Source organism: Coloeus monedula (genome assembly GCF_965178545.1).
Source record: "Coloeus monedula genome assembly, chromosome: 26".
NCBI classification, from domain to species: domain Eukaryota; kingdom Metazoa; phylum Chordata; class Aves; order Passeriformes; family Corvidae; genus Coloeus; species Coloeus monedula.
In genome coordinates, this window is record NC_138806.1 from 4,749,965 (window position 1) to 4,777,415 (window position 27,451).

A 27,451-nucleotide genomic window follows, 5' to 3' on the forward strand; every position below is an offset into this window, starting at 1 on the left:
GCAGGGAACAGATGCCTGGAGTGCCCATCCCTGGCTGGAGTGGGACAGGAGCCCCTGAGCCACTGCCGGGCCCTCGGCCCCTTCCCAGCCCTGCTGGAAGAGATGGAGCAGTGCTGGAGCAGCCTCGGGGAGACCCAGCTGGGAGAGGCCACCCTAAACTGGGACTGAGGACCCCTAAACTGGGCCCCAAAGCCGGGATAACACCAGCACGAGGAGCAGGAGGTCGAGGACAGCTCGTTCCCGGCAGCGTTCCTGGGAATGTGCCAGTTTGGAAAGACAATAAATAGGCATCGGCTTCCTAAGAGGATTCAGCACAGGAATGAGACTTTTTTCCTTCCAAAGCGGATGGGATTGGGAAGAAAAGGAACAGCAGCAGCAGCAGCTCCATGGCAGCCCGGAGCTGGTGCTGGGAAAAGGGAAAATAGGGAAATTAAACCTCTCTGAAGCCCCTCAGTGGGTTCAGTGCACTCTGTGTCTCACAGAACTTCTCTTTTTATCTCTCTGCACATCAGGCATGAACTAAGCTAAAAAAAAAAAAAAAAACAGAACCACAAAAACAACAACAAACAAACCAACAAAAAAAAAAAATCCCAAATCCGACAAATTTCCAGTGGGAATTCTGCGAACAGCATCGCTCCTCAGTGCTGGGAGCTGCTGGTCCCTGCACATCACCAGCAAATAAAAGTAAAAAATATATTTATATATTTAATTTCTCTCCCTTCCTTCCTCCCACGGCAAAGCTGGGTAAGGCAGGATCTCCCCAGGTGGAGAAGCATCACCTAATTCAGGTGCATTTATTTAAATTTATCTCTCTGTATAAAAAGAAATTAAATCCTGTTAGTAGCAAGAAGGTCTCTTGGCCCACCCCAAAATTCCCCTCCCCTTTAACACTCCAGAACTGTCGGCTCCAAAATTAAGTGTTTTCCATAGGAAAGGCCTACTCGGGGGAAAAAAAAAAAAAGCTGATAAATAGGTACCTTTGTTTTATTCATCTCTTTTTAAGTCTCATTGAAATGAACAGCGCAAGGGTCTGTGGGAGGAGAAAATCCATCGTAAATACTTCCTTGACAACACCAAAAATAGAAATATGCTCATGGAAATGACACAGGAACACCTGGAAAACCTCAAAGGGCTGAGATGCGAGCGACCTCGGCAGGATAGGCAGCACCAGCCCAGGATTCCGGGGACAAATCACTCCCATCTGGTGGCAAATCCCACCAGATGTTGGGATTTTTGTTTCCTTTTTTTAAATTCTTTAAGTGTTCTGGAAGTTACAAATGACAGAAATCCCTGTTTTTTCAGGGAGGTGTTCTCCTCGGCTCTTCGGAAAAAAAAAAAAAATTAAACAAAAGACCAAAATAAAATTTAAAAAAAGACAATTCCCGCTGCAAAGTTACTGCAGGAGGGATGCAACACCCAGAGACCCTTCCCAAAAATCAACGTGCTAAGGCTGCTGTCACAGCAGACAGGACTGGCCCCAGAGCAGAGGGAAAATGGATGCTTCATGGAAAGAAAGCAACATCGGATAAATCAAACACAACCAGTGTCACATCCCAGGTCCCCACTGCTGGGATAACCCATCCAGGTGCCTCTGCATCAATAAATTCCCCTTTTAATTTGTTTTTTCCTTTTTTTGTTTTTTCTTTCTTAAGGAAATGGGGAAAACAAACAAAACAACAACAAAAAAACCGCTTTGGGAAGCAGCCTCTCCCCAGCCCTCCCTGACCCGCCAGCAAACTCTGGTGCCCAGCTTGGGGAAACAGCATTTTAATTCCTTCTTCCTTCCATTCCTACCTTTCCATCAATCCCCCCCTCTCCTGGCTCAGTTCTCCTGCGGGATTTGGATTATTTTTGTCACTAACCAAGCACAGGAGGTCAGTGGGGACCCTCTGGCAGCTCCCGAGCGAGGGAGGGATGCACGGGGAGCTCTGCAGCAGCTGAAATGCGGACGAGACCTTGCTCTGGCCAAAAAAAATTGAAAAAAAAAAAAAAAAAAAGAAGAAAAAAAAAGTTGAAAAAAAAAAATCAAGTCCTGTGGCTAAAGGAGGAGAGAGGCGAGGGGGGATCCCGGGAATCTCAGTAGGGAACCCCCCGGCCCCGGCCCCCCCGCGGAGGCACTCTGCCAGGCCCTCGGAATGTCTTCCCGTAGGAAGAAGGCGCCTGGGTTGGGGCACCCCAGCTGTGACCTGTTCCTGCCCCACTGGAGCCGGCTGTTCCCGGCCCCAACTCGCCGTAACTCTGGATTTTGGCCTCTGGATGTACCAGCGCGTTGTTGTTGCTCCCCTCGGATTTGGTGAAGGATTGCCCGAGCGAGTGGATGGTGACGGGGACTCTGGCGAAGCGCAGGTCCTGGTCCCCCGGGAACTGCATGGAGCCTGTGCCCTGGTAGTTGCTGCTCTCCCCGAGGTGGCTCACGGAGCCCAAGAAGGTCCTGCTTTTCCCCAGGGGTTGGGCAGAAGGTTCTAGCAGAGTCTGGCCCGGATTCAGCTCCTCGGCACCGAATCCCCCCTCGGAGCTGTCGGTGCTGTAAGTCCTGGAGGAGTGGGAGCGGCCGTAGTCCGGGGCTCGAGGGGCCGGGGGCTCCTGCGTGGCGTGGCCGAGCGGCTCCGGGTCCGGCTGGGAAAGGAGCTGGAGCAGCGCAGCCGTCACGGCCGGGTTCAACTCCTGGGCTGCGCCGGAGAGATCCCCTTCGGGCACAGGAGGAGGCGGCGGCGGTCCGGGGGGCTCGGGGGGTCTCTTCTCTGGTGGGACAATGCCAGGAGGACACGCTGTGGAAGGGTGACTTCTTTTAAACACCGTTTCAAACAGACACAAAGACATTTCTAAGCAAACCAAACCAATCCCTGCCGAGGCCGCCCGGAGCTCTGGGATGCTCTGGGAAGAGGCGGAGGGAGAGTTTTTAACGCTGGCTGGGAGATCAACGTTCATTAACAACGGTCATTAACGCTTTCGCCCCGGCCCCGCGCACCCAACTCGGCGGCAACAGCTGTCCTAACACCTGGGCACCCGTGTGGGGAATTCCTGCTCCCGGATCAAAGGCTAATGCCGAGCAGGAGGCAGATGTGGAGCCACACGCCAGCCCACACCCCCCCCTCCCCGGTGCCACAGGGACGCGGTGCCACCCGGCTCCAGCTCCGCAGGCGGCTCACGGAGCGTGGCCGGGATGTGCTGGGTTAGACAAACACAAACCCAGCCGCACAGGTGCCAGCTCCTGACTGCCCCACAGCACCCCGAGGTGCCCCCAGCCACCCCTCCCAGCCTTGCCAACAGAGTCCAAAACAATCTCGCCCCCCGAATATTTTCACGAGCGTACAGACTGTCCTGAGCACCAGAAAAGCCTTCTGCTTCCTCCCCCCTGCCCCTTCACCCCTGATTCCCTCCCGAATCAGGATTTGCTTCCCTTCTGGAAGAACAAAGCTCCATCACGCCCGGCCCCCCCTGCTGTGTCCCAGCCTGTGAGGCCCAGCTGGGAGGTGGGAGAGGGAGCAGAGCACGGACCCTCCCCTAAGGCAGTGCCACGGCTATAGGTGACACCACAGGTGACACCACGACCCCTGCTCCACTCCCAAAACCAGCCCTGCCTCCTCTGGAGCAACACACCTGAGCTGCCTCCTCTCCCTCACCCACAGGGGAAGGAATAACTGGCGATGGCAGAGCCCACGGACACCTTGATGGAATCAGATCCTCAAATCATTGGCAAAACTGGTTATTAAAAAGGTCAAACTTTATTGTGAAAACCAGTAGTCTTCCAGGACCACCCCTCCACCCGTATCCGTCAGTCCACTTTGAAAACTAGATTGTATTGAAATCCAGAAAAATAAAACAACAACGGAAAAAAAAAAAAACCAACAATCTTCAGGTAAATTTGTAAAGCCAAGCTGATCTGGGGGACAGCAAATCATTCCAAAGAATTATCAACAGAGAACAACGGCATCAAATTCCATCTGCTCTACAGTAACCTAGTTATCTTCCAGGACTAGGGCAACAACAACGAAAAAAAAAAAAAAAAGAGGAGAAAAAAAAAAGAAAAAAAAAGCACGATCACAACTGGCTCGTGGTGGGCGGGTGTTGAAGGCACGAGAACACAGCACGTTCAGCTACATTGCAGGAGGTGGGATCGGGCCAAAACAGGCTCCCCGGAGAGTCTGAGACATACTCAGGAGGCGCTTCTACAATTTGGTGAGGTCGTCACAGGCTGTTGCTAATAAATTCAAAAAATCAACAGAAACAAAAAAAAAAAAAAGACATGGAGACATTTACACTCACCTTTGGAAAGGAAATCCGAGAGCTCACTGACACAAGCAGGGTTTTTTTTAACTCTCTCTATAAGAAGCAGCAGTTTGGTTCAGCTTCAGGAGCTGCTGAGTTTCAAGGCTCAAAAACCAGCTCTGAGTAGAACCAGGCACTTGTGGATGCCCAGGTTTTACCTACACAGCTGCCACTATCCCTCCCTTCAGCACTCACCGCTATTATTTCAGCTCTTGAAAATCATCTCTGCAGGTTTATTTATTTTTAGATTTATTTTTGTTTGTTTTAAGAGGGCAGGGAGGGGATGGTGAAAAAGAGCTGGGAAAAAAATGCAGAGATACAGCAGCATCCTGTGTAAAAAAACCTCCCGGGACGTGCAAACTGATTGCTGGGGGGTTTGGGGAAGAACCGACCCTCCAATCATTTTTGGGCAAACCCCAAAACCTCTAATTCATCTTCACTGGCGCACTCACAGTGGAGCACTCATGGATTTTAGGGTAAGTATTTGCCTGTTTTGGCTGTTTGCAGCTGTTCCAACCTCCTGAGCAGTCCAGCACTTACCACAGGGAGGGGTTCGGGGTCTTTCCTCCTGAGGTCCGACCACATCCTACCCCCTTCCCTCCTCCCATCCACTCCCCTGCTGCCTCTCTCCCACAAACACTCCCAAGGTCTCATTCCTGGCTGCAGCTCAACCAGCAGCACTCTCTGGGATCCTCTCACTGCTCCCGTCAGGTGTGTTTATTTACCTGTGCTCTCCTCGGGATGCCTCGTCGGGGTTTTCCTGGGCCCCCGCTGCTCGCTGCTCTTCTCCCCGTTGCTTTCCTCCAGGGTTATCCCAGGCTCCTGGCTCTTCATGAGCTGACTCAGCAGAACGGCCAGCATGTTCTGCATGTCTCCCTGAGCGCTGGCTGCGTCCGGAGTCTCCTGCTCCTCCGGCACCTCCGCGGGCGGCTCCTCTATGGCTTCCTCTGCCGCTGCTGCCGGGGGCTCGTGGTGCTGCGCCGTGGCCTCGGTCAGGGCCGTGATGGACTGGTTGAGAGCCTCCAGCTGCTGCTGCATCTCGGGGTTGGAGTGGACGTTGAGCAGCTGGGCCATCTGCGGCACGCTCAGGTCGGTCTGGCTCTGCAGCAGGTTCAGGAGCACGGCCAGCTCGCTCTGGTTCAGCTGCTGGGTGATGTCGCCCAGGCCTGCGGAACACACGGGGAGCACCACCGGGGAGGTGAGGTTTGGCATCCTGGCACTGCAGGTGGCAAAGAACAGCCCTTCCCCACGTCCCACAGCCAGGAATGTCCCTTCCCCATGTCCCACAGCCATGATCCACATCCCACAGCAATAAATACTCCTTCTCCACATCCTATAGCCACAGATCCACACCTGACAGCAAGGGGCATCCCTTCCCCATGCCCCACAGCCATGATCCACACCCCACAGCCAGGAACACCCCTTCTGCATGTCCCACAGAACTGAACACCCCTGTCCCATGGCCCACAGCAAGGAACATCCCTTCTCCACGTCCCACAGCAAGGAACACCCCTTTTCCATGTCCCCACAGCACTGAACATCCTGTCTTCACACCCCGTAGCACTGAATGCCCCTTTTCCTCATCCCATAGCCAAAATTGCACATCCCACAGCACTGAAGACCCCTTGTTGATGTCCCACAGCACTTGAACCCCCCCCCTTGTCCATGTCCCTGGGCTGGGGGAAGGCAGGGATGCTCTGCGAGGAGGATTTCGGGATGCGGTGCCGGCATTCCCAGCCCCCGCTCTGGCAGCACGGCAGCAGCACCCCGTGGTACTGCACACACACTGCACTCACAGAGCTGCTGCTGCTGCACTGCCCCCAAACCTCCCCAAAACCACGGCACACGAGGCTGCTGCTCAGAATCACCTCAGCCAAGCCAAACTGCCCCATTCCCGGGATTGGGAAGTGGGGGCATCCCAAGGATACCAGGCTATGGCAGGGGGTGGTGAAGGGGCACAATGGCAACTAAAGCCCCAAGCCCACAGCAAGGCAATCATAGCTCGGCCCCTCCCGAGGTCCCCACAGATCCAGATCATCCCCTCCTGCACTGGGCAGGTTTCCCAGGATGGAGCTGAGCTGCTCTTTGGGATGGAGGAAGGGCGTATTCCCTGACGCAGCACAAGGAATTAGGTCAGGCAGAAGGCAATTCCTTGCTGGGAGCTGGCCTGGGATCACAGGACTCTGTCCTGACCTGCAAGGATCCAGGTTATCCTAAAATACATCCTGGGAGTGGCATCACCTCCCTTCACAGCCCAAGTGACAAGTGACAAGGGTGTCCCTTCACACTGACAGTGATGCTGGAACTTTTTGGGAATAAGGGTGCAAGGGTTTGGTTTCAGCAGCTTAAAATGGAGCTTCTCTTGCTGGTAGGCAACGGAGAATGGGACATTCTTTTCCCAGCTGTTTGTTAATCCAAGCACCACCTTTTGTCCATCTGCCATGTTTCACTGAACACATGGATTGTGCATTCCCTGGAGCAAGAACTGTCTTCCTCGTTACTTGTCAGCACAGCATCGGACACAAAGGAAGCCTTAGCCCATATCTGGGTTTTTGTAAGGCTTCTGCAGAACAAGCAGGGCAGCTTTGTGTAAATCCACATTCCTCCCCTCCGACTATTTTCTAGACACAGGGGGGTTGGTCACTGCTTGGAACAGTGCACAAGGCCAGGTCCTGCCATTCTGGATGACCTTTTCTGCAACAAAGTGCAATAATGTACACTTTTGCCCACCAGCCTGATACTTCCCACACCTAATCTTCATATAATTTATCAACGAGATCAAACTTCAGCTCATTTGCACATCCTGGACGTGGCTCCACCTTCCAGCCTATGATTCCTATGATTTGTTCCTCCACTGGCTGAAGTGACTCAATGACTCCTTTCATCATCGAGCCTCTTTTAGAACTAATAACACAGCTCAGAACAAATTCACAGGCAGCTCATCAGTGACTTCTGAAGACCAGACAGAACCTTCTGCGTCTTCACAGCAGAGAGGAGGAGAGAAAAAAAAAAAAAAAAGGAAGAAAAGGAATGAGGACAGGAAGAGCCTGGAATGCCCTTTCTGCAGAATTAGAGGTGAAAGAACCAGACTGTCTTAAAAGCAGACACAAACCTCCCACACCCAGGGAGGGAACACACCGGGAGCCTTTTCCAGACCCAGGTGGGCACTGACCTACTGCATCTGCAGCGCCAGGCTCTGCTTTGAGCTGGGCAGGCTGGGGGGGCACAGGACTGCTGTTGTTTTTCACAGTGTCTGTGCTTGTAACAGAGGTAGTTTCTTTCCGAGAAACTTTTGATACCGGAGGCTCCTCCACGGCCATCCCGCTCTGCCGCTGCCGCCGGCGCTTCTTGCTCCACAGCTCGTGGCAATCCTGCCAGTGGGGGAGGCTGCAAGAGAGCAACGAGTGAAAAACATGGCAGGGAAACCAAGGGAATCCTCAAAACCCACAGGGAGCTCTCAGCACAGATGGTGTTGCACGTAGAAGCTGTGGCTGCCCCATCCCTGGAAGTGTCCTAGGCCAGGTTGGAGGGGGTTTGGAGTAATCTGGGACAGTGGGAGGTGTCCCTGGCCATGGCATGGGTGGCACTGGATGAGCTTTAAGGTCCCTTCCCACCCAAACCATGCCATGATGCAACTTTATAGATCCATGTAATGCTGCTGCTCTTTTACAGATGGAGAAGTGGACTCAGGAAGGGATATTGGGAAGGAATTCCTCCCCTGTGAGGGTGAGGAGGCCCTGGCACAGGCTGCCCAGAGAAGCTGTGGCTGTCCCTGGATCCCTGGCAGTGTCCAAAGCCAGGCTGGAGCAATCTGGGATAGTGGAAGGTGCCCCTGCCTGTGGCAGGAGTGGGACTGGATGAGCTTTAACATTCCTTCCAACCAAACCATCCTTGGGGTTCCATGATCCCTGCCTGCAGCCAGACGATCACAGGAAGGGGCAAAACCTAGAGCCAGGAAAGGCAGCATAAAAATCATTCTCTTTGCACTGGGATCTCATCCCTGAGCTCACTGGGATCTCACTGCAGGCCACACAAAACCAGTGACAGCACCAAGTTCTGGGAGTCTGGGAGCTTTAGGAAAGGCCCTGCCTTGAAGAATTCTGAAGGAAACAGGGATGTCAAAACTGTGGCTCCACTTGCACACAAACCAGTCTGAGTTTTATCATCTGCTCGACTGGAGTGGGAGAAAACTGAGTGACACTGCTCAGCCCTTGCAGTCAATTAACGCACAGCCCTAACGAGGCCTGAGCAGTTCTCCATGGCAGTCAGGGATGTGCTACACCTACTCTTGCACTTCTTCTCCCAGAGCTTTAGAACATCTCACAAACATTAAACTGGGCTTTATAAACCCAGCCTGCTATCAGGCAGAAAACCAACAGCACAGGAAAAGCCATTTGCTCAACCACATGACCAAATAGAAGGGCAGAGTCGAGAGAAGAACCCAGAAATCCTGATTTTGACTGAAAAAAACGCCTTGTCTCCTTCCCAAAGCTCACAGTGGGGGATGGCAGCTGGGACTTACTCTGGAGGTGCCATTTTGCTGAGGTCAACGTCCTTCAGGAAGTCACTGTGCAGGGCCTGCTCTGCTGTGCAGCGCTTGCCGGGGTCCAGCGTCAGCATGTGGTCCAGCAGGTCTAGGGCAGACGAGGGAATGCTGTGGGGAGAGTGGGAAACATGGATGAGTTCACAGAAAACATGTGGAGAAGCTCAGTGTCAGAGAAGAACCTCAGGCTTAAGAGGAATCCACACAGCCAGAGTTCACTGCTCGTGATGCAGCAGCTCAAAGGCATCAGCAGGGCAGGCATCAGCTGTGGGGAGTGGCTGCAGCTGTGCCTGGGAGGTTTAGGCTGAATTTTGGGAAAGGCTTTTTTCCCCAGAGGGGGCTGGGGCACTGAACAGGCTCCCCAGGGAATGGGCACAGCCCTGAGGCTGCCAGAGCTCCAGGAGCGTTGGGACACTGCTCTCAAGAGACAGGGTGGGATTTTGGGGTGTCTGGGCAGGACCAGGAGTTGGACTGGCTGATCCCTGTGGGTCCTTTCCAGCTGAGAATATTCCATAATATTCCACTCTATATTTTGCCATTTATGAGAAGCACCTCTGCCACAACTCCCACAAGATTATCCCAAACCAGACCCTTCTCTCCAGAGAACATCCCCCTGAAGTCAGGCAGCGCCGGCACCCTGAGGATGCCACACTTCCAGGAGAGCTCCTAGTGCAGTCCCCAGCCCCAGGGAACCTCTCTGAAGGTGGATGAGGTGTTTAGAGAGGGGACAGGGAGCCCATCCCAGCCCATCTCGACTCACAAGGAGAACTCCTCGCGCAGGCGCCGCCGGTATTGCTTCTTGGGCTTCATAGTGTTGAAGTAGGGCAGCTTGATGACATCTGGCCACACGGCTGGGCAGGGGCTCCCACAGAGCCGGCTGGGGAGCAGGGAAGCACAGTCAGCCAGGTGGAATCCAGCCAGGAGGAGCAGAGCCACCAAGCCCAGGGAAAACACCTTCCTAAGCAACCCGCTGCAGGAATAACCCAGGTCTGGGCACGGCTCAGATGAGGTGTTAAAAAAGGAGGTATCAGGAAGAGGGAAATGCTGAGCTTGATTGATAAGCTGAACCTTATAAAGCATCCAACACAACGGAATTTTATTCTTCTTACTACAAATTTAAAAATGTTAATGTTTCTTACTTTAAAACTTTCCAAACTCACTAAATTTTATTATTTTTACAATAAGGGTGGTGAGGCCCCGGCACAGAGAAGCTGTGGACTTGACATCCCTGGAAGTGTCCTAGGCCAGGTTGGACAGGGCTTGGAGCAACCTGGGATAGGGGAAGCTGTCCCTGCCCATGGCTTTAAGGCCCCTTCCATCCCAAACCATTCCAGGATTAAAACTTTCAGCGTGAGAAGTAATTCAGGTTCGTGAGTTTTGGACTCAGCAAACAACAAGGTTTACTGAGGGTACATAAACCAGCAACCACACACCTGACATAGGTGTGGACACCTGACCATTCCCATTTGCATTCCCAGCCCTATTTTGCAGGCAGGTTAGAGAACAAGGGCTCTTCTAACTCGCTGCCTGTGTGCACGAGCACCTCCTGCAGCACCTCCCCTCACGGACATGCGTGTGCAAAGCTTTACCTGATTAATTCAAGCTGAGCCAGTTCCAGATTGGCTTGAAAAATAGGCTTCTTTGTAAACAGTTCCCCGAGGATACAGCTGGAAGGAGGAAAAGCAAGAGGTCACGACAGCAAACCCTGGGGATGAGCGTCTGAACACGGCAGCGTTTGTGCTCGGGAGCAGCTTTGCCTGAGGAGAGTGATTTGCATCAGGGCTTGTAGTGACAAACTGACCTGTGTGTACTGGAGTCCCCAGCCCTGGGCTCCTGGGAATCACCTCCCTGCAAGTGCCTGGTTCATGCAGGAAGCCCCTGACACGTTAACTCTTTGCAGGGAGGGGAGGATGTGTCAATGTGACAAAGAGCCAGAGCTCTCATTTCTCCTCCAGGTTGAGCTTTTGTTTGGATTTTCAACTTCCCTCTGCTGGCCCAAGCCATGCCTAGCTGCCCGTGGCTGTCAGGGCCAGCAGAGGAGCTGGATTTGTGCACACAGAGCTCTTGTACAGCTGGGAGGGAAAGAGGGAAGAGAGGAAGCACCTCTGACTCCTGCAGTCCTCAACATCTCTCCTTAACCCACCAGGAATCAGTGCCAGGAGTAGCTGGAGGGATGCAGGCACCTGTCTGGAATGGGAATAACCCCCTGCATGTGGAACAGGAACTGAGCAGCAACTGGGCCTCCTCACAGTCAGTAATTATGATTAATTACTGGTTTTACCAACCTCTTTTTGTGTTATAAATCCTGTTGAAGTTCAGCTGGGAATATCCCAGTGGGAAGTGCATGCTCTAGGGAATCCAGCCTCAGTTCTGACAGCTGAATCCTCCAGTCTCTGCTTCTGAATCACTCAGAAAAATGTTCCACCTTTGTGGCTGAACTGTCCAGACTCCTGTTCCCCAGGCTTCCTATACTACTGAAACTTCCTGAAACCTGAAATCTCTTTAAAAATGTTTTAGCTGAAAAAAATAACAAATCAGTTGCAAACAGCAACTTAAAGATTTTAGAGAAAAATTCTCTAAAAAACACATTGAAGGAGTGAACAGCACAGGGCAAATGTGTCACCCCTCCAGGGCTGTGTCACCCCTCTTGATCTCAAGGGTACATCAACATCAGGTTGGTTTGCACTTTAAATAGTGAAAATTTTATTTTTTACCCTTTCTCATTTCAAAACCAAGGAAAACCTCATGCTAGGAGTTTTTACTAATTGGTTTGAATGAGGTGACACACCCCTATCCCTCACAGAAGTATTCCTGTCTCATCCTAACACTCTGCGTGGCTGGGACAGATCCAGCTGTGAGAATTGGCACAAACTGGGGAACAGCTCCCAGGGGAATGCTCAGGAGCTGCTTCCAGAGCCAGGGAAGGCACAGCAGGACTCACCCACAGCTCCACACGTCGATGGCAGGGGTGTAACGCTCCTCCCCGAGCAGCAGTTCTGGGGGTCGGTACCACAACGTGATGACTTTGTTGGTGTAGGGGCGGCTGCAAAGCAAAAAAAAACACCAATAAAACCAATAAAAACTCATCCCAAGAGCCACAAAACCCTGGAAAACTGCTCTTTTTTACTTCCCAGCTGCAGTTACACCTGTCAGTGGCAGCAGGGGGGTTTCAAGCATCTGCACTTCCAGAGCTACCAGAGGAGTTAAAAACAGCTGAGGAGGTACCGTGGATTTTCCAGGAATCAGGACTTGTAGACTGAAAATCCCTGACCCTCAGCAGGCTGCCATCACTGAATAGTGACTGACCTCGGAGCAAAACCTGCTCCAGGGCAGGTCAAAGGCAAGTACAGAAGAAGTTTTGGCTCCTCATGAGCTGCTTTTCTAAGGAAGTTATTAATACCAGCCAGGAGTGTGTTTGTCCAACAGCTGGAGCTGGATGATACCACTGGAAATCATTTGTGAGGACTTCCAAGTGAGGGATTATGTGGATACTAAGAAGAAAGAAGCTCATCCCACCCAGGTAAGCCCCTTCCCCTCCTCACCTCTCCTCTGAGCTGTAGAGTCGTGCGAGCCCAAAATCTGCAAGTTTGATCTGCCCACTGAAAGACAAAAAAAACCCCCAGCCCTTGGTTTAAATCTCAGAATTATAGAATGTACTGAGCTGTAAGGATCCCATCAGAACCCAACTCCTACTTAAACCCCAGTTAAAGGGTAAGGAAACCCCCGTGCAGCAGAAAAGCATCACAAAGCCACGTGTGCAGAATTACTGCTGGATATGCCAGGCTCAATTCTCCACTTGTGACAGAATACTTCAAAGAAATCCAAAGGAAAAAAAGAAAAAAAAAAAAAGCACCAATAATTCAGTGTCACCTGCATCACAAACCCTTCTCAACAGGCCAATGTTCCACAGAATTTTTTTAGGTGGATATCCAGACATTTAATTGTAATTATGGACAAGCTTCTTCTCACAGCTCCTGCCCCTGAGCACACTCAAGGTGAGGACAGCACTGGGTGCTCTCAGCTGAACCCAGGGAGAGCACGAGGAAAAGAGAAGTGGATCCACTGCCAGGTTACCTGTTGTTCAGTAAGATGTTGGAGCACTTGATATCTCGATGAAGGAAATTCTTTTTGTGACAGTAATCCAGCCCCTCCATTAACTGTTTCATGAAAGACTTGATATGGTCCTCTGAGAAATGTACCAAGCCAGATTCTAGCAGCCCCATTAGGTCATGGTCCATGTACTCAAACACAAGGTAAAAGGCACCTGGGATAATAAACAGAGAAATGGTTGGAAACAAAAGGAGAGACACAAAAAAAGAGGAGGAATGAAAGGAGATTCAGTTGTTCAAAGTCTCTTTTGTGCACTATTCTACTGGAGTTGGTTTGTTTTTTTTTTTGACACAGTCCTGTGCTGTTTCGGGCTTACTGGGCATCCTTTTCTCTCAAGGGGTAAAAAAGCCCAAAACAACAAAGTAGCCCCACCAGGCTGATATCTGAAATTAAATATGCACTCAAAATAAATTCCTTTGAAGTTCTGGCCATGTTTACCTACATGCTTTGGTTATTTTCTTTCAAGAGAATTTGTTGAAGAGATCACTGCCATGCATGGTTTGAACTTGTGTTTGGGTTGCTCCCTTCTCTCTCCTGGAAGGGAAGGTCTCAAACAAGAGCCAGTGGGATGCTAAAACTGTCTTGTTCCACAGTGACTGAGGACAAAAGGCTTTTCACATTATTAATAAGTTTGTTGCCACTCATCAGTGTTAGAAGTGACCCTGTAAAGGCTTTTTTTTTTTAAAGACTGCTTTTCCACGACTCTGCAGGAATGCAATCATCCTTTGATCAACTCAAACTGGAATCTGTCCTTTGAGGTGAGGCCAGATCCAGATCTAACCCTGTAGGAGGAACACAAAGAAGCAGATCTACCCCAGAGCCGAGTTTTAAACTAAACCAAGGGGTTGCATCATATCTGTGGTGAATGGAAACCAGCCCTGCAGCCAACTCTACCTTTGTCCTTCTTGAAATCCAGTGCATCTTGTTTGTCCGTGACGATCTCCTTCATGTTGACGACGCTGCGGTGGATGAGCTGCCGCAGGATTTTGATCTCCCGGATGGCTGTGATGGGGAATCCTTCCTTCTCATTGTCCAGGCGCACCTTCTTCAGAGCCACCAGCTCACCTGCCAGGCCACAGCGGGGTCACAGCCTGCTCACCTCGCTGCCCTGCACTCGCAGGGAAGTTGGGAGCAGCCCCGAGCACAGAAAACGCCAACCAAGGGACAGCACAGGCAGCTTTAGTTTCCTCCCTGCTCGTTTTAGTTCAACTGCTCTGCTTGGAGTGCTCACACGACACCTGTGCTTTCCCTAACCTGCTCCAGCAGAAAGGGGGAACGGAAGTTGACCCTGGAATTTCCCAAGCTCTGCTGCAATAAAGCCTGACAATTTAAAAAGCAGGGTTCAGCTGGCACCTCTGAACGGGTGTCAAACCATACCCCAGGGCACAGGATCTCACCAGCAGAGCAGGAATCAGGGCACTAAACTTAGGATTCCAGAGCTCCTGCTCTTCTGCCCCTTTTGGAAAACACCTGATGGAAGTGCTTATCCCAGGGCTGGTGTCACTTCTCGTTCTGCAGCTATTTGTCACTGTGGAGCAGCAGTGGCAGGGAGCTGAGCACAGCCACAAAGCCTTGAAGAGGAATTTACATCCTCACCTGTGTCCTTGTCCTTGGCTTTGTACACCTGCCCGTACGTCCCTTCTCCGATTATCCCGATGATGTCGAACTTGTCCACACAACGCTTGCCCCAGTCGCTTTCCGTCTGTCTCCTCTCCCCATACCGAGGACAACAGATTCTGCAGGAGGGAAGAGCTCTGTGAGACACCTGAGGGCTCCAGCCCAGTAGCATCCCACAAAAAAAACTACCTGCACCAACGTGTTCATCCCTAAAAGCCAAAAGCGAAGCTCAGGCACGTTGGCTTTGCACTCCAAGAATTGGAATGTTCAGTTGAATGTGTTTTGCTGTGTAATCCCAATACAGGCACTGCTGAACAGGAATATTATCCTGGGTAGCATTATCGTATTACAGCAGGACAAAAATGAATGTCTGGGATGTTTTGCAGGATGCTGGACATTTGATTTTCATTTAAGACACTCTGTACAAAACATCAGGGGATTTTGCTCCTTCAGCTGCCTAAATTTGTTATCAGGGCCAGTTCTCTACGCCTTGAACACGGAACCCCAGAACGGTTTGGGTTGGAAGGGACATGAAATACAATCCAATCCCACCCCCTGCATGGGCAGGGACACCTTCCACTATCCCAGGGTGCTCCAAGCCCCGTCCAACCAGGCCTTGGACACTTCCAGGGGGGATCCAGGGGCAGCCACAGCTTCCCAAGACACCCTGTACCAGTGCAGTTCCATGGGCAACACTTCAGTCATGAAGTGCATGAAGCAAACATGGACACCTCCCATCTGAACAACCAACTTCAGAAAGCAACAAGAGCTTTATACAGAGCTGCTCATCCAGAGGTTTCTTTGGAATGTGGGCATGGCTAAACCAAAGAGAAAAGAGCTTGGGGGGTAGATGTGGCTGGAGATTGAACGTGACACACTCTAGCAACTTTTACCATTAATTCTCACCTAAATGGGGCAAGCTGCCTTTAGCTGAGGGTCCAAACGTGAAACAACCCACAGGAAACAGTCATTATACTGAATAATACAGAAATAGGAACTTGTTTTCTCTCCTATCTCACTTCCCTCAATAAAGAGCTCTCAAACGACTTCGGGGACTTAAGAGACTCAAACATTCAAAAAAAAAAAAAAAAGAAGTCAGCCTTACTTTGGTCTCTTTTTGAAGGGTTGCTGAGGTGGTGTGGCTGCCTTTGGTTCCGGGGAGTCGGGAGGAGATGGGTCCCCCCCAGGGAGCTCTGGGGGGAGCGGGAGGTCCGTGAGTAAGTGTCGTGGTCTCTGCTCTCTATCTTTCTTCACAGGTTTTGGAGGAAGAATCTCTTTTGGACTAAACTCCGAAAAGTTAATACAACACAAAAGTCAGACTCAACAGCCAGGTAAACAAACAAAAAAAAGCTACTGTAGGACAACACCTCTGGTTGACAACGTGAGGTTTAAGTGTTAAAATTAGCACATTGAAATATAAAATAAAACAGCCTGAAATGTACAATGCTAATACACCACGAGAGAAAAGTGTCAGAGTGGAACACATTGAATGAACACACAGGTCTGCACTAGAACTCGCTCAATTTGCACCAATCAGTATCAGTAATTCAGAGTTTCCTGTGAGGCAGCTCAGGGGATCAGCCAGCACCCACTTTCTAACCTTTACTTCCTCTATTTACTCCATTTATCACCATGAAATTAAATGTTTGACTTGGTGAGGACCACTAAAAATACAGAGCAAGAGTTAAACCTTTCTCCACAAGTAACTTTTAACCTCTTAGCAAGGGCTGAAATGTGGCTTTAACTCCTGAATGCTGCTGAGGAACCAAAAGTTGATTTTTTAAATCCAATTACCAAGGGCATCAGGAGTTTGGTTTAGCCTGGCAGGAGTTGCATGAGCAGAACCTACTTTCTCTTTCATGTATTCAGCGAGGAGAATTCCTAGGTTTGGGTAGTCACGAATTCTCCATGCTAATCTCTGCTTCACCAGGAAAAGAAAAAAATTAAGAAATCCAAACAGGCCTTCCCAGGTGTGTTTTTAGGGCAGGGAGCAGGTTTGGTGTTTGTACCATCAGGTCTAACACTTCAGAATAAATGAACTGATGGAAGTAGGTCGTTTTCCCAATTATTTTATCAGACACTGCCTAATGTGCACGACAATCTCTTGTGAAATCTACTTAAGGAAGGAGGAAGACAAGAAACACCAGACATGGGAGAGGTGGATGGGCTGAAACTCTCCCCCCCATGGACAGCAAAATCCTTAGGAGCAGAATAATCATGTTCAAACATCTGCAGAGAATCATGGAATTGTTAAGGCTGGAAAAGATGGAGTCCAACCATTCACCACTAAACCACAAAACCTTTTTCCAGAGACCCCTCAAAAACAACTCCTTCACAAGACCATGGTGGGAAGGGTGAAGGTGTGGCTGGAGAGTGAACCTGCAGTGCCCAGCCTCTCTCCCTTTTACCAAAAAATCCCCATTTTCTCGCCTTTTATCTGTTCAGTTCTCTATTTGCATATCAGCACTTGGTTCCTGTAAGTTCAGCTCCCCCAGGACACCCGGGCAGGTCACCAGGGAGAGGAAGCCAAACAGAGACTTCAGAGCTGCCCAAGCAGAGAAAAGACCAAGAGTGAACACCACAACAAAGGCTCCTTGGAGCTCCTTTCTCCTCTGTCCCCTGAACCAGCAGGAATGGCACCCCTGGGCCAGCAGGAATGGCAGCAGCCACTGAGTGCTGCGTTCCCAGGAAGCTGCACAAGCTCCACACCTTCGGAGCGCAGCATCGAACCAGGACAAAATTCCTACTAATTCCTCCTGAACAGCTTTTCCTCCTCTCCTGGTGAGCCACCCAGGCCTAAAAGCATTGCAGAGGGTGATAATTCTGGAGAGGTTCAAGAGTCTCCAGTTGAATGAGGTGTGTTCTGTCCTTGGACACTTCAAAGCCCCATTCTCAACCCTGTGCTCACCACGGGCTCGGGGCTGGAACGTTCCCCAGGCTCAGCAAGGACAAAAGTCCAGCTCAAAGAGTTTTGCTCATAAAAACGAAGGCAGTTGGTAAAGGGTGAGATTCTGCACAGTCAGGGCCACATGGAACTGCCACCAGACTCAGCAAATGAGCGGGACTTCCCACCCTTTTATTGGGAAAAAGTCACACAGAGCCATTTACTGAGCTCCAGCACCACCCTCATCACCCCAGCCCTGAGGTCAGGGATAAAACACTTTTACAGAGCTAAGCTACACCTGGCTGGTAAAAAAAAAAAGAGCTCTAGGTATAAGTGGCTGAAAAAATGAAATAGAGATTTGCAGGAGAAGTTCTGGGATTGGAAAGGAGGGAATACTGCAGCGGGATTTGCTTTGTCTGGCATTTGGGTTGGGAAAATCATCAGGCAGCTCAAAGCTCCTGCTCATCACAGAGACATTTAAACCCAGTAATGTTTGCTGAACAACATTAAACAGCTCAGGGAGGGCAACAAACACACACCAGCCTCACTTGTAGGCTGGAGGCAGTGAGAACATTTCCCTGATTGGCATCAATACCAGAATCAACCATGAAAATCAAGTCAGTTATTCAGAACATGTAACACTTCACCACAGGGTGATTGCATCGAGTCACAACTGCGGGATAACACAATGGTCACTAAAAACATGCCTTACTTCCCAATCCCAGCACATTTTAGTGATGGTGGGAAGATTCAGGAGCTTTTAGGGAACTACAGGCTTAGCAGGTTAAGTAGGAAAAAAAAAAAAAAAAAAAAAAAAAATCATTGATGACCTTAAGTTAACAGCACTGCAACATCCTAGCAGCTAGAAAAGAAGAGAAAAACCAAATATTTGGGTTTTTTTCACTCCATTCTGGATATTCTGTTCCTTTCTTCCCACTGAAAGAAATCCCCACAATGGGGTTTCCAAACAAGTTCATCACAGAAGCCACAACCACCCCCAGCCCAGCCAGAGCTACAGTTACAGGCCAGAGCCAAGTCTGCACGTTTTGATCAGAAATGATCAGGAAATAAAGTTGAAGTAGGTGCAGTTTCACTCATTTTTAAACTCTTTCAAACAAACAATATCTACTCCTCAAGCAATAAAGGATTGCATCAATTATTCAAGGGTTAAGACAATACTCAAGTTAAACCAATGCTGGTTTTTACACGTGGGCACGCTCTGTGTGGCTGGTGAAGCTGGAACAGAAGAAGCTCTGGTTTGTGTTCTTATATTGGAATTGTTAAGCTTTTTCCTGTTCTTTGAGTACAAGTTTCTGAGGAATTAAGCAAACAAACAACAAAAAAAGCAATTTTAAAGTGTGCAAACAGCTCCAACACAAAGACAGGCATAATCCCAGATCCACATTCCATCCCTGTAATAAACATGAGCAAGGAATGATGTGAAACCTCTCCTAAGCAGCACTAAAGCAGCAGCCAAACCTCTTGTTTCCCACAGAGATAAGAGGCAACTACCTGCATGGCATCATGAAACTCTCCACACAAACCTGGAATGGCCCTGGGATAACACCTTTGTACCAGTGCCACAGTTGTACTCTGCAGGATAAACTCATAACTGTAAAACCAACCCCAAAACCCCTCTTTATTCAAGGCTTTGCTCTTAAATGCAAAGGGGATGCTCTGGTGTGACCTTACCTATCCAAGTCATCTTCCCCAACTAAAATAGGGGGGAGCGGAAGCGGAGGCAAGGTGGAAGTTTTCAGGTGTGGGATAGCAGCCGTCACAGACACTTGGGTTTTTGTAGCCACCTGGACAGAGGACTGGGAGTTCACCTGAGAGGATAAAGTAGACGTCCTTGGGTGGGAAGAAGATGGCAAAGACGTTGGGGCTGAAGTAGGGACCTGAACAGGAGTCACTGGGGCCGGAGGCAAAGGCGGGACAGCGGGTGACGGAGGCAGCGGCGGCAGCGGCGGCGTGGGAGGCGGAGGGGTGGTGGTCGGCAGAGGCGGAGGAGGGGATTTGATGGCGGGGAGGGGGGGTGGAATCTCCTTCTCCACTGTGTCTGTCTCCTTTGGAGATACCAGGTCCTCTACCACTGCTACAGGCTTCGAGTCTTTCGTTCCCGTGGGTTTGGAATCCCTAAGCGGAACAGGATGTTTCCTCTCCGAGTTCTCCTCTGCCTTGGATTTCGTCGTCTCCGCAGGGGCTTTAGGCTCTGCGTTCGTGTACAGTAAATTAACCGAGTCCGTGTCCGGAGGTTTCTCAGATTTAACAGTTTTGGTGACCTTTTTAGACTCCGTCCCAGCCTCCTTCAGTTCAGCCAAGCTGTTCTCCTTCCTAGCCAGGAAAACAGGGGAGCCCTTCGCCTCCTTCCCGTCCACCTTGGCCGCAGCGGCCGCCGCGGCCGCTCGCTCCTTCTTCTTCCTGCTGAGCTCTGCTCCGAGGCTGGAGTTCAGAGGGAGCCTGGTTGGGGATATGCTGGAATGGCGACTGCGGGAGCCAGACCTCTGCTTTTTGCTGTGAGATGAGTGTCTTGAATATCCAGGACTGCGGCTCCGGGACTTCACGGATTTCCTGAGGAGAGAACGGCGGGGAGAGAAATGAAACAGAGCTTCTCTCCTGCTCTGAGCTACTCACCAACAGCTGAATCCATTAGGGGTCAGCACAGAGAGTGCCCAACACCTGCCAGGAGACTCTGAAGCTACTGAAAGGAGTTTATGAGTCAGTCAGGACCAGTTTTATACCATCATCATCATCCATTCTCCCTATGCCAGACTCACCATCACACTGGGAAGAGAAACGAAGGATCAAGGTTGGACAAGCCCCAAGGTAAAGAGGAGATCACAGCTCACACACACAACAGGAGACTTCAGTCCAGAGGATGAGCTGGCAGTTTAGGAATCTTTCACAGGAATTACGTGCAACTTTAAAGGAAACCACGGATAAAACACGGCTGCCCTCACGGGAACGCTGCCTCAGGGAATCGCGCACTTCAAGCTTATTTCCCACCCCCACCTCCCCGGTTCTTTTAGTGCCATCAGAACTCAAATTTGCATAGTGTGATTAGGGAGAAGGAAAAACAAAACCCAGGAGTTTTAACTCTATTGGTCTTGGTCTTCCCCTACAAAAAAATGGGCTCTAAATCAGGTGTGTGTACAGAAATAATCACTGAAAATCTGTGCTGGGAGAGAAGCAAGGCAGGAAACACCTCACACCATTGGGGTTCACACCACACGAACCTGCTCAGGAGAGAGCAGAGACTGATGGGGAAACCAGATAAAAACTAAAATGGAAGTGGAAACTGGTACTTCCAATGTCCATATCAAATTCCTGATAAGCCAGAACTGTTTCCTCCACTCCAGGAAGAACTAGGATTGGGCAGGGGGAGGCAGGAGGCTTTAGTGGTGTGGTGGGCTCTGATGCCAACAGGACAATCAAAAATTTTGAGCTCAGACCCTACAAATACTGTCACAGAAAGGACACTCCGTGATTTATTACTGAGGATACATCTAATTTGGAAAACACAGAATTCCCTGAGAACAGTCCCACAGCAGTTATAAAACACCCCTAACAGCAGCAGTTCAAACCCAGGTGATACTGGCTCCCTTGTAACCATACCCAGAGCACAATTAACAACACCAATTAGTATTATCCCAAGACAATAAACATTTGGAAAATAAACTGGAGAACTGAGACAGCAGAAAGTTCCTGGCTCGACACCAGCAGCACCTTCCAGGAAGGGCAGCTGTGGCTGCGGGAGGTGAAGGGTCTCCCCACAGGGTGTGGGGTTCCCTCCCTACTCCAAGGATCAGCATTCCTCTCTCCCACTTGGAAGTACAACCCCAACCGTCGTGCTGACAGTGGTCAAAGAACACCAGGGCTGTAGGTAAGTCCTTACCTTTAGACTTGCAAAATAAATATACAACCAGAAGGAGAAAAAAGAGGGACCCGCAGCCACGCAGCTGTTTCCCCCCTCACCACACTGTTCTGTCATGGGAATGCTGCCTCAGGATCAGCTCTTTTTCCAAGGTTTCTGCTCAGTGAACCGATGGTCTGGGCTGCAGTTTGCCTGTCACCACGAGCTGGGAGAGCAGTTACCTTTTCAGGCCTTTTTGCAGGCTATGGAAAACATTCCTAATGAATCCTGTAGGATGTCACTTTGTAGCAACCACAAATACTTTTGGGGTTGCCATTCCCTACTGCAATTCATCCAGGATGGCTTGCTCAAGATGCTGCAATACTCCCTTTCCTGCTCCCTGTCTTCCATCCTGCGCCATGATTAACCCCAACAGTTACTCCAATTCATGGAATCATGGAATGGTTTGGGTGGAAAGGGACCTCAAAGCTCATCCAGTACCACTCCTGCCATCCCAGGATGGGATCCACTATCCCAGGGTGCTCCAAGCCCCGTCCAACCTGGCCTTGGGCACTGCCAGGGATCCAGGGGCAACCACAGCTTCTCTGGGCAATCTGTGCCAGGGCCTGCCCACCCTCACAGGAATTTATTTAATCCAGCCGGATGCAGAGCAATCAAACCAGATCACTCACTATGTCCAAAGCAAACTTCCCCAAAAACCCAATTTTACCTTATTTAACGATGCTAATTTAGAAACAGCCACCAGGGACACCTGCCTGGACCAGGACAGGTGAGGCTGGGGAAGTGGTGGGATGGTCAGACCCTCTTACAGGGGCTGCACCACAGAACCAGCACTTCCGAGGGCTGGAATGACTCCCTGACCTTCCAGCAGCAAATACCCACAGTCCTCTATCCCACCAGGAATAAATCCACCCATTCCCTTCCAGTCCTCTTCACTCCACAGGCACCACTCACCCGTTTTCTCTTCCCTAACAATAACCACCTACAGTCACCACACCAACAACTGCTGTTTCTGAGGCCATTTTCCAGGCTGGTGTTTACAGCTGCTTTGTCAGACCCAAAAAAAGCCCCACATCCAGAAGCCTTCCTGCTCTCCCAGCTCCACCAACACCCCCAGGAACAACCCCACTACAGCAAACCTCACCTGCCATCCTTAGACCATCAACAGCCCCAAAAACACCAACACAGCACCTGCTGGAGGGCCTTTTATCACCACATCTCTCAAAAAAACAGGCAATAAAGTACAGAAGATGCATGGGCAGGTTTTGCTTCTGGAAGAGAACCATTTCCATCCTCTGGAATGATTTTTTGTGGCTTTACCTGCAGCCACTTAATAGCATTTTTACCCTTTTCACCCTTAATTGGTGAAGCCTTGCTGTAACATTCCACACCTTACTTGCTTTGCCAAGGTCATCCAGGATGGATGAGGGGCAATTCATGCCTTCCTCCTTCTGGATAAGAATGCTCTGGGATTAAAACCCACCCTGCTGTCCCTCCAGAACTGGAAAAGAGAAATAAAAGATACCAACCATGACAACTATGAATTAACAAAGTCAGAGATCATGGCTTCACATAAAAATCCAAATTAAAAAGGATGATGTGATTTATTTTAAGTCACACAATCAGAAGATTGGGATGGCCTTTGGAGAAGGGAATGCTAGAACCTTCCATGCTGAGAGGGCCATGGTTAACAGGTGTCAGCAGAGGTGACCTGCAAAGCCCCACATCCACGTAATTCCATGTGATCCATCCAGGTTTACTCACAAATATTTCAGTATTTTACCTGCTCTAAACAACACACAGTTAAGGATAAAGCAGTGAATAGTATCTGGGAAGCCTGACTGCTCCAATTTCTCAGGAAACAACCTTTATTTCTTATTTTTGAATGCCCAGCAACCTTTCACCACGGCAAGGATCCGTGGTACAACAGCCACTGCTCCAGCACGTGCACACTCACACCTCACTACTCCACCAGCACACAGCACATCCCACCTCCAGCAAGCTGAGGGACTCTGGAATTCCATCTCCTAGTTTTAGCTGCAGTGACAACAGTTGCTACACAGAATGCCAAAGCACATCTGTTATTTTTCCCTACTGACCAAACCATCCTCGTTTCCTCCTCGCTAGGAAGCAAGCTGTTTTCCACAGCCACTGGAAATGCAAACACTGGATTTTCTCCAATCAGCACAGCACATGGATGCAGTTCCCTAATGCTGTGTTTTGGATGTGGAGATGAAAGACAACACAGAATGCACTGAAACACCCCCCATATTGTCAGCCAGTGGAAATAACTGAGTGTCCCAGAAAAGCCTGAAGAACGCCAGCCATGGCAGGTGTTCCCTGCCTCAGTGTGCCAGTTAAAGAGGTTTTCTCTCCCAAAAATGCTTCTGCCCCTCTGCAGGAAGCACAAAAGGGATCAGGCACTGCCCAAAGTCAGCTGCCCCCTTTCACACATCTGCAGCACATCAAGGTCGGGAGGGCTCAGCCCACCCACTCCCTCAGGTGCACCCTGAGCCCCCCAGGTGAGCTCCCCTCTGGCTCCTGGACACACCTGACCACGACCCCTCCCCTTCCCAGTCCCACCTCACAGCCTGGGAGCTCCACAAAGCAAAACTAAACACGTGAATGACAACTTACAGTTCACCTGACATATGGAAAACACATGAAATTCCCTCTGTCCCTTTACTACAATCACTGCAGGCAGATGTTTTCCAAAGGGGTTGGAATACCTCACACAGTCAGAGAGTTATCTGCCCAGGAAAGAGAGAGGAGTAAGTTATCAAGCCAGAGATTCAGAGAGTTTGGTACAAGCTGAGTGCAAACAGTGAGTAACCTTTGGAACCTGTCTGGTTTGGGATCCAGCATTTAGTAGAGAGCCAAAGATATCCTCAAAAAGTAGGTCTGGAAGTTTAGGGAAGCAGCACAAAGTGCTCTGAAGTTGCTCCCATAAATCAGGGAACTGTAACTGCTGGATTTCTCAACTCAGAAGCAACCAGCCACTTACACAGAGAGGTTCTCCTGGGAAGTGGAGCAACCTGTGGGAAAACCTAGGGGGAAAAAACTCTTAGGATACCACTGCAGTTCCCAATGGCTTCTCCTTAGGGCTGGACACTTATCCAATGCCATCACCCAAGAGTTGTATCAGGGAACAGACACCTCCTACCACTGCATCCTTGCTCTCCCGAAGGATTAGTAAATAACATGTCAGAGTAGCATCACCAGGCAAAAAGGATTGAAGGGAAGGAGGAGAAAATCATCCAGGCCTATCCCTGAGAACCTCCCAGGTGTACACAGAGAAAACAGGGCAGAGGAGCAGCAGCCTGGAGGAAATTTTCACTGTGAAATCACAGTGGAATACGGAGATTTTACGTCAGAGCTTCCAGGGGGCTGAAACCAACACAGAACTCCCAGCAAGGACAAAGGCAAGTTCTCCGTGGAAGACAGCATTCTTGAAGTTCAGAGTTTTAGTTACAAAGACCAAATTCCAAAAGCCCCTTTGCTTTGGGAACTGCTGAGCTGGAGGATGCAGCACAGCAACCACGGAGCAGAGCATTCCTATGGCCATTACATTCCAGGTCACATCTGAATTGCCATGGAGCTCCAAGCAAAGCTCCACAGCATCCATGGAGACAACTGGAAACTCACTGAACATAAGCCAAAGCTAGAAAAAGAAAGGATCAACATTAGACCATGTCACAGGATGATTAATGAACACCTGAAACAAAACACACAGAGATACCTTGAAAGAATTGTTTCCTTCTGTAGCAAAGTTACTGAGTTAAAGGCAAAAAAGAGAGAAAATTAAGAGTTAAGCCAAAATCCAGCTGGTTGCTCCTCACCCTTCCAGAATGCCCAGATTTCAGAAGGGAAGGAAGAAACTCTAGTGCTGAGAAAAGAAAAGTTTAGGTTGAGAGATGAGAGTTTGCACATGGTTGTCTCTAATCCAAGGGAAAAGACAAGTCAGTTCAGACAGAGCAAAATCCACCCCAAACGAGCCCTCCTGAAAAGTGGGATCAAGTTCCCACATGCACTAAACAGATAAAGGCTTCCAGAAATAGGTGAAAACATTCCCCGTGCCTGAACTTCCCGCCAGGTAAGCGCATTAGATCCCGCTCCGGGAGCCGCGGAGCGCGGCCCTCCCCACGCAGGGGCCACTCCAGAGGTGGGTGTAACTTAATCCCAGGAGCTCATCCAGCCTCCCTCCCTGCCCAGAGCCAACATGGACGCTGCCTCCCGCCACGCACAGAGGCGTTTCCCAAAGTGTGAACTCCATTTCCAAGGGAATTGTCAAGGCCCCAACCAAAGCAACTCCACGCACATCACTCTGCAGCCAAATTCGGCACCAGCGCGGAGGAAAGGAGTCACAGAATCCCACGGTTTGGGTTGGAAAGGGTCTTTGAGACCATCCCATTCCATGCCATGAGCAGGAACACCTTTCACTAGCCCAGCTCGCTCCAAGCCCTGTCCAACCTTGGACAATTCTGGGGACGAGGCATACACAACTTCCCTGGGCAACCTGTGCCAGGCCCTCACCACCCTCACAGGGAAGAATTTTTTTCCTAATACCCCATCTAAACCACCCATTCCCCCTTATCCTGTCACTCCAAACTCTCCTAAGTAGCTTTGCCCCATCTTTCCTAGAACCCCCTTCAGGTCTCTCGCACTCCCAGCTCCATCCCAACCCGTTCCCAGCTCCCAGGGCGAGGTGGGGCACACACACCTGGCGATGGGGCTCCGGCTCACGGAGCGCTTGGAGGCGAAGGGGCTGCTGGAGCGGCGGCGGCCGTAGGGGCTCGGGGACCTCCCGCTGTAGGAGCCGCTGCCCCGCTCGTAGCTGGACGAGCGCCTCCGGCCGTAGGGGCTCACGGATCGCTGCCGCCGGCTGTAGGGGCTGGGCGAGCGGGCGTTGGACTGGTAGCCCACGGGCTCCTTGTAGGGCGGGCTGAGGGACTGCCGACGCGAGGAGCTGCCGGGGCTCTTCCTGTAGGGATCGTAGGTGCTGGACGTGTGGGAGCGGGGCGGGCTGAGGTCGTACTCCTGGACGTAGGAGGCTCCCGAGGGGCTGTCGTCCAGTTTCGGGCTGTCCGACCATTTCCTGTGAGGGCTCCTGGATTTCCTCTTCGGGCTGTCGATGGTTTTGTAACTTTTGGGAGCATCCCTTTTCCGATGGCTTTTGCTGCGCTCTTTGTGGCTGGACTTGAGCTCCCGCTCCTTCCTGGACTTCTCCTTGTGAGCCTTGGCCGAGCGCGATTCCTTGTTGCTGCTCTTGGACGAGAGCGCCTTGGGGTGCTCCTCGCTTTCCAGGAGCCTCTTGGAGGATCCCGATATCCTCTCCTTGGTGGACCTGCTGGAAGAATCCAGGCTCTTTTCCAACTTCCTATCTTTCTCCGCCTGTTTGCTCTTCATCAGCTCCCGGAGTCGTTTGTGCTGGTGGTGCCGGTGCTTCTGGGCCCTCTCGCTCCTCTCTGCCCTCCTCTCCTCGTTGTCCCTCCTGTCCAGCTTGAGGGCCACATCGTCCGAGAAGGTGTCCGAGTCCGAGCTGATGTCATCGTACTCCACCAGCGGCTTGATCACCGCTCCCAGGGGCGCCGCCGCTTCCTGGGCCGCCAGCGGGGACTCCTTGGAGTGCCTGGATTTATGCCTCTTGTGCCTGGAGCCCGCCCGGTGTCTCTCCTTGCTGTTGGAGCTCCCGCTGCCCGGCTGCGAGGACCCCCCGCCGCCGTCCTTCTTGCCCCCATGTCTCTCCGGATTTGGCATTCCTCCCCCGCTGCGCTCGGGAACGGCGAGGGGGGGACTCCGCGAAACCCCCGAACTTCAAACTCCCTCCGCGCCCGCCCCTCGCACCATCCACCCCGGCCTCGGTCCTCCCTCCTACATGAGGAGCGGGGCCCGAGGCCCCGGAGGAGGCGGGAGGGACGGGGAGGGGAGGGGGGGAAGGATCCGGGAGGGGAGGGGGAAGCGCCGCGGCCTCACCGCCTCATCCGAGGGGCCCAGGCCCGGCGGGCAGCGCGGCCGCGGGGGCGCCCCGGGAAGGCGGGACCCGGGCCCGGAGCGCTGCCCGCGGCCTCAGCGGCGGTGGCGGGGCCTGGGCGCGGATCCCCGGCCGAAGGGCCCCGGAGCCGCCGCCGCCCCCGGCCCGGCCCGGCCCCCGCGC

General features: G+C 51.2%; 1 protein-coding gene across 3 annotated transcripts; it reads right to left on the bottom strand.

The window, feature by feature from the left end:
• Positions 1 to 911: 911 nt before the first annotated feature.
• Positions 912 to 27,441, bottom strand: CDK12 (cyclin dependent kinase 12). Of its 3 annotated transcripts, XM_082297416.1 has the most exons (15): positions 26,018 to 27,441; positions 19,116 to 19,994; positions 15,645 to 15,821; positions 14,519 to 14,658; positions 13,817 to 13,987; positions 12,887 to 13,076; positions 12,355 to 12,411; positions 11,754 to 11,855; positions 10,402 to 10,479; positions 9,573 to 9,689; positions 8,792 to 8,923; positions 7,442 to 7,656; positions 4,995 to 5,435; positions 2,263 to 2,768; positions 912 to 1,961 (listed from the first exon to the last, which is right to left on the bottom strand). In XM_082297416.1, exons 1-15 carry the CDS (start codon positions 27,052 to 27,054, stop codon positions 1,791 to 1,793), a joined length of 4,413 nt encoding a protein of 1,470 aa, XP_082153542.1. In that variant the 5' UTR covers positions 27,055 to 27,441; the 3' UTR covers positions 912 to 1,790. The 3 variants fall into 3 exon arrangements, with proteins under 3 accessions (XP_082153542.1, XP_082153541.1, XP_082153543.1); XM_082297415.1 differs by having other exon boundaries at positions 1,846 to 2,768; XM_082297417.1 differs by lacking the exons at positions 912 to 1,961; positions 2,263 to 2,768 and adding an exon at positions 3,718 to 4,201.
• Between the last annotated feature and the right edge of the window lie 10 nt (positions 27,442 to 27,451).

What these genes read in the sequence shown, in the direction of transcription:
- CDK12 (XM_082297415.1), bottom strand. Translation starts at nt 27,054, where the DNA reads ATGCCAAATCCGGAGAGACATGGGGGCAAGAAGGACGGCGGCGGGGGG. An exon ending in AGCAAAATGGCACCTCCAGA is followed by an intron (nt 7,657 to 8,791) that starts GTAAGTCCCAGC and finishes GCTCTCTTGCAG; the next exon opens with CCTCCCCCACTGGCAGGATT. An exon ending in TGGCGCTGCAGATGCAGTAG is followed by an intron (nt 5,436 to 7,441) that starts GTCAGTGCCCAC and finishes TGTGTTCCGCAG; the next exon opens with GCCTGGGCGACATCACCCAG.